The 9,903-nt window shown below is 41.0% G+C and overlaps 2 protein-coding genes across 3 annotated transcripts in view; one reads left to right on the top strand and one right to left on the bottom strand.

The window, feature by feature from the left end:
• ccdc96 (coiled-coil domain containing 96) overlaps nt 1-3,119 on the bottom strand; it is a 4,640-nt gene extending 1,521 nt beyond the window's left edge. The window contains exons 1-3 of one of the 2 annotated variants that reach the window (XM_022665461.2): nt 3,035-3,119; nt 1,528-2,287; nt 374-703 (exon numbers count right to left, since the gene is read on the bottom strand). In XM_022665461.2, coding sequence (XP_022521182.2) covers nt 374-703; nt 1,528-2,286 — 1,089 coding nt within the window. In that variant the 5' untranslated portion in view covers nt 2,287; nt 3,035-3,119. Of the gene's footprint in view, nt 1-373; nt 704-1,527; nt 2,489-3,034 lie in introns of those variants that run through there. The other variant, XM_049482691.1, reaches the window with a different exon arrangement.
• Nucleotides 3,120-4,366: 1,247 nt separating this feature from the next.
• tada2b (transcriptional adaptor 2B) lies at nt 4,367-9,159 on the top strand. The gene is made up of 2 exons (XM_007239663.3): nt 4,367-4,705; nt 6,413-9,159. Exons 1-2 carry the CDS (start codon nt 4,436-4,438, stop codon nt 7,637-7,639), a joined length of 1,497 nt encoding a protein of 498 aa, XP_007239725.3. The 5' UTR covers nt 4,367-4,435; the 3' UTR covers nt 7,640-9,159.
• Nucleotides 9,160-9,903: the final 744 nt, after the last annotated feature.

Below are 9,903 nucleotides of genomic sequence, written 5' to 3'. Positions count from 1 at the left end.
GAGTGTGCTAATGCTGTGGTAGAGATTTGGGACAAGGCCGGTAGTGGGCGTGCTCATGCTGTGTACGAGATTTGGGACAGGGCCTGTAGAGAGTGTGCTAATGCTGTAAAAGAGATTTGGGACAAGGCCAGTTGAGAGTGTGCTAACGCTGTGGAGGAGATGTGGGACGAGGCCGGTAGAGAGCGTGCCAATGCTGCTGTAGTAGAGGTTTGGGACGAGGCCAGTAGAGAGTGTGCTAATGCTGCTGTAGTAGAGATTTGGGACAAGGCCGGTAGAGAGTGTGCTAATGCTGCTGTAGAGATTTGGGACATGGCCGGTAGCGAGTGTGCTAATGCCGCACTAGTGATGTTAGCTGGGTATATTAGGGGCTCACCTGCACAGTCTCGCTGTTCTTCTTCTTCTGTTTGAGCAGTTTCTCTTTGCACTCCTCGATCTTCTCTCTGTTCACCTGGTTCTCGCTCTTGAGCTGCTCGAAGTCCACCATGTGCTGACCGACGTCCAGCTCCTCATCGTCCTTCATCTCCAGCCTCCTCTTCCTCCGCTCGGCCTCGTTCTGATCTGCCTGTTTACTCAGCTTCTGCCTGAGATCCTGTATCACCTCCAGATATTCCAGGTAGCGCTGCTGAAGATCAGATACGCCCGTCTCCAGCTCCGGCCCAGGCTCTTCACTCGGCTTCTGCTGGTAGTATTCGGCTAGTATGCGCTGATGAACAGATAAACAGATAACCCAAAAGAAACATATTTAAGCAATAATACAATCAAGTTTTGTGCTATCAGGTGTAATATTGGCACTGCTGTGATGTGGACATAGGCACAAGCCCAAAGATCAGCACAGCAGTGCCAATATTACACATTATAGCACGAACCTTGAGTGTATTATTGTTACTAGACCACAGTTCAATTATCACTGTTTATTAAAATCTTATGGGTTAAACAGGACGAGAAAATGCGTTCGGTTTGGTTATAACCACTCATAAAATAGTTCCAAAGCTGCTCTGTTTCAGTCAAAATTGTGGACATCTAAGCTTACTGTAAATAAACAGATGTGCTTTACTCACCCAAATAAATGTTTATCAAAAGAGAAATCTGTGTAGATTAAAGTCCAGCGCTCGTTTAACTGAAAGAAAATGTTTTTTTATTTCAGCGGCGAGACCTGCGGAATTACAAGAGTCCACCTTAAATTCAGAACATCGACTGTTTTGTTTTTTGGACGGTTTTCTTCGCATTTTGGATTTTGGATTTGAAACACGTTTTACTTAGTGAGTTGGTTTATCTATACGCTTAAGGTAAGAATCTGGCAACCATGATTTCTCGCTGTCTGTTTGTTACAATTCTTTTGGCTGTCTGTTTCTTAGTAACGAGACTTGCAATGCATTTGGGGAAATATTCAGCTCATGTAGTAAGCAGCAATGTTTCCTAGAAATCCTGACGTTCGAAATTCCACTTTACGATTTGGACACTTAGAGAAAAATGGCAGACGAACACAATAGTGCACTAAAATGTAAACGGATGCCATTTGGGTCTGACCTGCAGCTGGACGTTCCTCTGGGTGAGCCTGTCCCTCTCTTTCTGCAGCTCCTCGTATTCAGCCTGGAGGTCTAGGGTCTCCGTCTCCACCTGCACTGATGGAACTTCGTCCTGCAGGCTCTGGATGTCCAGCTCTGGGGTTCCTGGAGTCTCGTCCTCTTCAAACGTCTCACTGGTGAAAGGATCCCTTTCCAGTGCTTGGTCTGATAATGTGGCAGCCTCCTCAGCATCTTCTCCAGCAGATTCTGGCTCATCCTTCTCCTGATGCTCCAAATCTGAGGGGTCACCAAGTGCACTATGTCCCCTTGACTCATGGTCCAGACCGGGGTAGAGGTCAGCTTCAGTTGGAACCGGTAATTCAGCATCGTAAAGGCTTCTCAAATCTTCAGGGTTCCTCAATTGTTCAGGGTTCCCCGGATCCTCAGGGCTCCTGGGTTCCTCAGTGTCCCCCGGTTCCTCAGGGTTATCTGATTCCTCAGGGTTCCTCGGTTCCTCCGGGTCCTCAGAGATTCTCGGTTCCTCAGGGTTCCTCATTTCCTCTGAGTTCTCTGGTTCCTCAGAGTTTATGGGTTTCTCTGGGTTCCTCGGTTCCTCAGGGTTCTCTAGTTTCTCAGAGTTTTTCGGTTCCTCAGGGTTCCCCATTGCATCTGGGTTCCTCTGTTCCTCAGGGTCTGCTTCCTCTCTCTTGACCATCTCTTCACCATCCTCAGTGCTGTCCATAAAAGTGGCGTCCACAGATGGATTGACCTCCTCTTCCATTCTGAAATTCAGGAAATAAAATGTATTAACCATTATGTTCTTAATTGCTATTAATGTAATTTTTAGATTTGTTATATAAATGTTATATTACTTTATTGTGCCAATTAGAAAATTGTCATAAAAATACTGTTTATTACTGTTTAAAAATACTCTTATTTTCTGTTGTGAATTGTTGGGAGCAGCTGAAACGCTACACAAATATTCACTATTCACTGTAAACCTGTAACTCTGCCTCTTCACTACTTTACTTTAACTGATGCTCTCAAACTTTACATTAAGAGACAAGAAATTCAAGTAATTAACTCTTGATGAGTTCAGCACAGCTGTTAACTGAAAGCCATCAAAGTTTGAATGAGTTTAGTATTAATCTACAATGCAGAACATTTTAAAATAATAAAGGTGTGTCCAAACTTTTGACAGGTACTGTAGTTATGTTTAAGTGTGTGTATTAAAATGGTCAAAAATATGTATTTTGTTTCTTAATGTACTGCAGTTGTGTGAACAATATTTTAAATTAAACGATATTTAAAATATTAACCGTATGAACAGAAGTAGGTGGCTATATAACGTTAATTATTTTCAGAAAGGGTTCAAATGCAAAAACTGTCAAAATAAAATAATCAGTTTTCATCCAAACCAGTAAAATAACACCTAGAACCGAAGTATAACACAGTAACACAGAGTAACACACGCTATAATATTAATATAATACAGTATTAAGCTATTAAAACAACTAATCTTCACTCACCTTTAACGCTCTGCTCTCCTTCAGTAACGTTAGTGTTTTCAGCCTGGTTACCCGGATACGGCTTTTCCAACAACCAATCAGCGGCGCCTCTCTGTTCATAGTCATTAATATTCATGAGTTCCTGCAATACGAAAGCACCCATATCCAATCAAAATAAAATAAATATTTCTGTCGTAACTGTATTTATAAATAATCAATTATTTATAAATGCTTATTTAGTAACACAGAAAAGCGTATGTCCCACTGATAATATTCACAAATTTTAAACTTTTAAAACGTATATGCTGTGCTATTCTGTGTATTACATTAACATATACAGAATATTTCTAAAATGATGTGATATAAAAATAATTTAAATAAAAAATAATAACAGATAATGATGTTTTTTCTTAATGTGTGCGCATTGTTGCATTAATGATCTGCATTATGATTTATGATATAAGAATATTCATATTACAATAAAGACACAAAAGTTATTTCTATGTATCAGCTGTGCTATTACGTTCTTATAGAAATAATACAAATAAAAAATGAAAAATGTGTCTGTGTTTTTGTTGTTGATCATTTGTTGCAGTGTATATTAATCAATAATCAAACACGTTTTTTATTTAAAATATATATACATATATAACAATGTGTATGTCTATATTTTAACCAGTATTTTGATTAAATATATAAAATATAAAAAACTTTGTTTAAAGTGTATCAGCTTTGCTATTGCATTCTCATATACACAATGTCAATAAAACATGTGAAAACTATTTTGTGAATAATTATGCAAACTATTATAGGTATATTTCTGATTAAATTTAAGATTGTTGTTTTATTCTATAAAAAAACTATGGTCAACATCTCTGCTAAATTCCAAAAAAATATTGCATTTATTTACAGAAAATGAGATGAAATACTGCTGAAATAACAAAAAAGATGCAGAGCTTTCAGACCTCAAAAAATGCAAAGAAAACAACAAGTTCATATTTTTTATATTCACAGTTTTAAGAGTTCAGAAATCAATATTTGGTGGAATAACCCTGGTGGTTTTTAATCACAGTTTTTTTTTTCATGCATCTTGGCATCATGCTCTCCTCCATCAGTCTTACACACTGCTTTTGGATAACTTCATAACTTCTTGTGATCATCCATCTTCCTCTTGATTATATTCCAGAGGTTTTCAATTTGATTAAATCAAAGAAAGTCATAATATTTGAGTGGTCTCTTATCTTTTTTACAGAGCTATATTTAAAATATAAAAACACGACAGCGCCTGGTTAATATTAATGAGCTTGTGGTGAATATTAATGAGCGTGTGTGATGAGTATTAATGAGCAGGGGGGCGGGGCGGAGCGGGGCGCATGCGCAGTGTGGCAGCGCTGGGCTCCGGCGGCGGTAGCGGGAGCAGTAATGGCGGACCTGGGGAAGAAGTACTGTGTGAACTGCCTGTCGGACGTCAGTAACCTGCGGATCCGCTGCACGGACTGCCCGGATATCGAGCTGTGCCCGGAGTGCTTCTCCGCGGGCGCGGAGATCGGGAACCACCGGCGATGGCACGGGTACCAGCAGGTGGACGGGGGCCGGTTCGCGCTGTGGGGAGCCGAGGCGGAGGGCGGCTGGACGGGCAGAGAGGAGCAGAGCCTGCTGGACGCCATCGAGCAGTACGGCTTCGGAAACTGGGTACACACCGCCACCAATAATCCTGATTTCAATCCGATTCCAAACCTTCTACTAGTGTAGACGCGCTGCTGCTGCTGCTGCTTCTGCAGGGCTGGAGCAGGGCTTTATAAACAACCGGGTTCATAACTCTTACTGAACTGATAGAAATCAACTTCATTTAAACACACTGTAACTTAGTTTATCAGCTAGTTCTGATTAAATACGCTGTAAATAGTCTTAATAAAGTGGTGTTGTTACTGTAAATGTGAATAGAGGTGGATATAAACTAGTTTCATTCAATCAGTTCTATGCACTATAGGAGTACTCTAATTAGGGGTGAGGGATATGGCCCCAAGATAGTATCACAATATTTCAGTTTTAAGTTGTTTTTTCTGCTTAAATAAGATATAAACTGATTAAAATGAAGTGCTGTATGACAGTAAATGTGAATAGATGTGAATATAAACTAGTTTCATTCAGTCAGTTCCATGCACTATAGGAGCACTCTAAGTAGGGGTGAGGGAAATGGCCCAAAAATAATATCACAATATTTCAGGGTAACTTAGTTTATCAGCAGGTTCTGATTAAATACGCTGTAAAAGGTTTTAATGAAGTGCTTTGTGACTGTAAATGTGAATAGAGGTGGATATAAACAAGTTTCTTTCAATCAGTTCCATTCACTGAGGGATATAACCCCAAAATAATATCACAATATTTCAGTTTTAAGTGTTTTTTTCTGCAAAGTAAGATGTAAACTGATTAAAATAAAGTGCTGTATGACAGTAAATGTGAACAGATGTGAATATAAACTAGTTTCATTCAGTCAGTTCCATTCACTATAGGAGTACTCTAATTAGGGGTGAGGGATAAGGCTCTAAAATAATATCACAATATTTCCGGGTAACTTAACTTAAATACACTGTGAACGGCCTTAATGAAGTGCTGTGTGACTGTAAATGTGAACAGAGGTGGATATAAACAAGTTTCTTTCAGGTCCATTCATTAAAGTAGTATTGTGGTTAGGGGTGAGTAATATGGCCCTAAAATATTATCACAATATTTCAGGGTATATTATTTACAACGTTATGTTGTCTCATTTACACTAAATTGGATGAATAATCTTAATTAAATGCATTGTAACTAAGTTTAATGGCTAGTTCTGATTAAATAAGCTCCAAATGGTCTTAATAAAGTGCTAGTAATAGAAAATCCTGGTGTGTATTATTTATAACAAGTTGTAGTGTCTTATTTACACTGAATTGGACGAATAAACGTAATTTACAGCGCATTATAATTAAGTTTAAGCTGTAAATGGTCTTGATGAAGGATACAGGTTTGTTGTGGTCAAAATTTGACATTGATACTATTACGCCATTTGAAATGTAAAACAGAGGTGGATATAAAATGGTTTAATTCAAAATTTGTGGAATTTGGGATTTTAGATTTAGATTTAAATTTAGATTAGAGGCATAATGGGGTAAATTGTGTATGAACATGTGGGTAATTTAGTGTTAAATTAAACAGAGGCCCAATTCAGTTTAAAATAGTTAATTGCTTACACTGGACTAAGGTAAGGCTAGCTAAATTTGTTTAAAACATGATTCCAGATTCCAAAACCATGTTTTGCTTTTGTCTAAATTGAGTGTATTCTGGAATTTTCTTTTTTGCATCATTGACATTGTGTGTAGTGGTTGCTTGGGCTGATGTTTTCTTGTCTGTTTGTTTTAGGAGGACATGGCGGCCCACGTCGGAGCCTCTCGGACCCCTCAGGAAGTGATGGACCACTACGTCAGCATGTACATCCACGGCAACTTGGGCAAAGCGTGCATCCCCGACAACATTCCCAACCGCGTAACGGACCACACCTGCCCTGGCGGGGGTCCACTGTCCCCCAGCTTGACCACGCCTTTACCCCCGATGGACATTTCAGTGGCCGAGCAGCAGCAGCTGGGCTACATGCCTCTGCGAGACGACTACGAGATTGAGTTTGACCACGAGGCGGAGAAGCTCATCAGCGGACTTTCGGTCAACTACGACGACGAGGACGTCGAGATCGAAATGAAACGCGCCCATGTGGACATGTACGTACGGAAGCTGCGGGAACGGCAGAGACGCAAGAACATCGCCCGAGACTACAACCTCGTTCCCGCCTTTTTGGGTAAAGACAAGAAGGAGAAGGAGCGGGAAAGGCCGGGGGGCACCGGAGGAGTCGGTTCGGGAGGGACTGGGGGAACTGGGCTGACTGGTGGAAGCACCACGACAAATGCCCAGGCGGTGACGGGAACCACCGCGTCAGTGACGACGGCTGCAGTGGCGGCGGCGTCTTCAGCGCCCAAACGCAAGATTATAAAGGAGGAGCGCGAGCAGCGGGCGAAGCTGCGGCCGCTCTGCCAGTTCATGGCTCATCGGGAGTTTGAGGACTTCTTCGATAACATGCACAAGGAGCGAGTTTTGCGGGCCAAAGTGCGGGAACTGCAAAGGTACCGCCGCAACGGCATCACCCGGCTGGACGAGTCGGTGGAGTACGAGGCGGCGAGGCACAAGCGAGAGAAACGGAAAGAGAACAAGAGCTCCAAGAGGGGCAGCGGAGGCGGTGGAGGTTTGGGAGGCTCCTCTGGCATCGGAGGAGGCGGCACCGGTGCTGCTGGCGGTGGTACCGGTGGTGGAGGTGCAGGAGCTATAAAAGAGGAAGGAAAGGACGGCGAATTTGCAGCTATTGAACACTTAACCGGCTTTGAGCTGCTTTCCGATCGCGAGAAGGTTCTTTGCAACTCTCTCAATTTGAGTCCCACGCGCTACTTGACTGTCAAGACCATCATCATCAAGGACCACCTGCAGAAGAGGCAGGGTGTCCCTGCCAAGAGTCGACTGCCGGGCTACCTGGACAAAGTGCTAAAGAGGCGAATCCTTAACTTCCTCACAGAGAGCGGCTGGATATCTCGGGACGCTGCCTAGCACTGACTAGAAAAGAAACAAAATTAAAAAACTTATTTTTCTCATTTTCTACTGGTTCGTTTTGAATTTTGAGGCATCTTGTGGATGCTTCAGACATTGGTCGGTGACGTCAACTGCTGGTTCAACCTCAGCTTCCCTGTGGAGAGGGCTGGAGGTGGTGGGATGCTGCCAAATGCTGCCTAATTCTGGCTAACACTGGCTAATGCTAACAGAAGCCTTTGATGCCCTCAAGTCTTCTTCTTTTCTCTTCTCGTTTTCTACTGTTTTCTAAGGCATCTCACTTTAGGAGTTAGGAACTCTAAAGGAGGTACAACCTTGGGTGACCTTCCCATCACCCTGATTCTGGTCATAGGAGCGCGAGCGTGGCAGAATAAAGAGAGAGAGTTTAATTATATAATAAAGCGAGAGTACCGCTTACGAGTTTTTGATATCAGCATATCAGGTTTCAGAGGAATACGCCTTTATATATTTTTGCTATCTGAAAGTCTTGTTAATGTTTTGTTTAAAAGAGAGAGAGAGTGAGTTAGTGTTTATCTGCTGCAGTAAAGGCACGCTACAGGTTGAGGTGGTATTGCTGCAGTGTTAGTAGGGTTGCCCTGTCTAATTAGCTTTACTTTTAGCCCTGTTTACACCTGGTCACTTGGTACATACGACTAGTGTCTGGATTGTGATTCTGATTTAGATTTTAACAAGTATTTAAAGTGGTGAATTACACTTGTAGGTCAAATGTGATTTCAATTAGTCTGGTTAAAATCTGATTGCTGTGTGAGGTGGTATATGCAAATCTGTTGTACTGGGAGGCGTTTCTTTCGTTTGTTCGGTTTTGGTTGTAGTCAGACCGCGTTCACACCTAGCATTTAGCATGGGTCCTGGGTGATCCAATCACAAATAAGTATGATGATACCAGGTATCAATGGGACTTTAGTCAAGTAATCGGATTTGTATCTGGTTTAAATGTGTTTTGTTTGCATTTACACTTGCTTTTAATGTGGTTTGGCTATATCCAGATATAATCCTGAAACTCAGTGTGCATTTAGTGACCAGGTGTAAACAGGATTTTATACAGAGTAGAGGATGCTCTGTTTTTTGAGATTAGAACGTTTTCCACTGTGTTTTTCCTCAAAAATGAGAGATTGGATGTAGTTGGAAGAACCTGCAAGACTTTCTTGTTGTGACCATCAGCCTCTTACTGATTAAAAAATTGGCATTATTGGAATTATTTGGATGAAAATGGCTGAATTATTCATACTGAACAAACGCGGATTTTATTTTAAGCTTATTGTGCTTAAATAGGAAAATACACTTTGGCTAGTTACTTAATTTCATTGGTGAAAAAAGCAGCAAAATGATTTAAAACCAAAAAAACCTTGGTTGGTATTGGATAATTGGCCTTAGTCTAACTTTTTCATTTTATTTGGTTTAGTTTCAGCCAAAAATGTATAATTTTGGTGCATTCAAGCTGAACAAGAACTCTTACCCCTAAGATAACATCATTAATCCCAGCAGGTAGTTTTTTTTTTCTTCTTAAAACTAGCAAAAGAAACCCAAGCAGCCCAAGCGCTACGTCTAAACTCTTGCTTTATGGTTTTGTGTTTGTTCTGTTGATGTTCCTCAACTTTTCTTCAGGCAGATGTTGGTTAGTTCTTCATCTTTGGTGGTGTGACAGTTCCATCCATGGTAATATACTTGTGTTTGGCAAACTTAAAGAAAGGATTTATTTATTTGTTGGAGGCCTAGTTATGTGTGGTAGTGGTTGTAGGACAGGGTTTTTGGGTTTTTTTTTATTAGATCTTCTCATGCCTGCTTTTGTCTTCATCCTTTGTTTAGTTTATCCATGTCAATTGTTCCTTCTCCGTGATCTCCTTTATAAGTTGCATGAACTTCTGAAATCTGTTTTTAGACTGAGTTACATTGCTGATATGTAATTGGTAAAAGTGACCTAAAACACACTGAATCTGATTATTTCCAATTCTGATTTTGGGCACTTCAATACGTGGTATTAAAATCCAACTTCTATCCAGTTTATGGCAGTCTGACTCAGTCTGAACAGCCAGATCAGAATTCATGCAACTTTTAATGTCAAGAAGAAGGAACAAACAGAAGACAGATGAAACCGAAACTTCACGTGAAGCTCTGCTGCTCTTCAGCGCATCAGCATCAGTTTAGAGCTGTTCAGACCAATGTCAGAATTAAATCACATTTAAAAGATTACAGTGTGAACAGGCTGAAAGAAACGTCAGGAAATTGGATTTGTGCTACCTGAA

This window comes from Astyanax mexicanus, chromosome 8, assembly GCF_023375975.1.
Source record: "Astyanax mexicanus isolate ESR-SI-001 chromosome 8, AstMex3_surface, whole genome shotgun sequence".
Lineage (NCBI taxonomy): Eukaryota > Metazoa > Chordata > Actinopteri > Characiformes > Acestrorhamphidae > Astyanax > Astyanax mexicanus.
The sequence above is the reverse complement of the archived record's forward strand: the minus strand, read 5'-3'. Positions and strand labels throughout refer to the sequence as shown.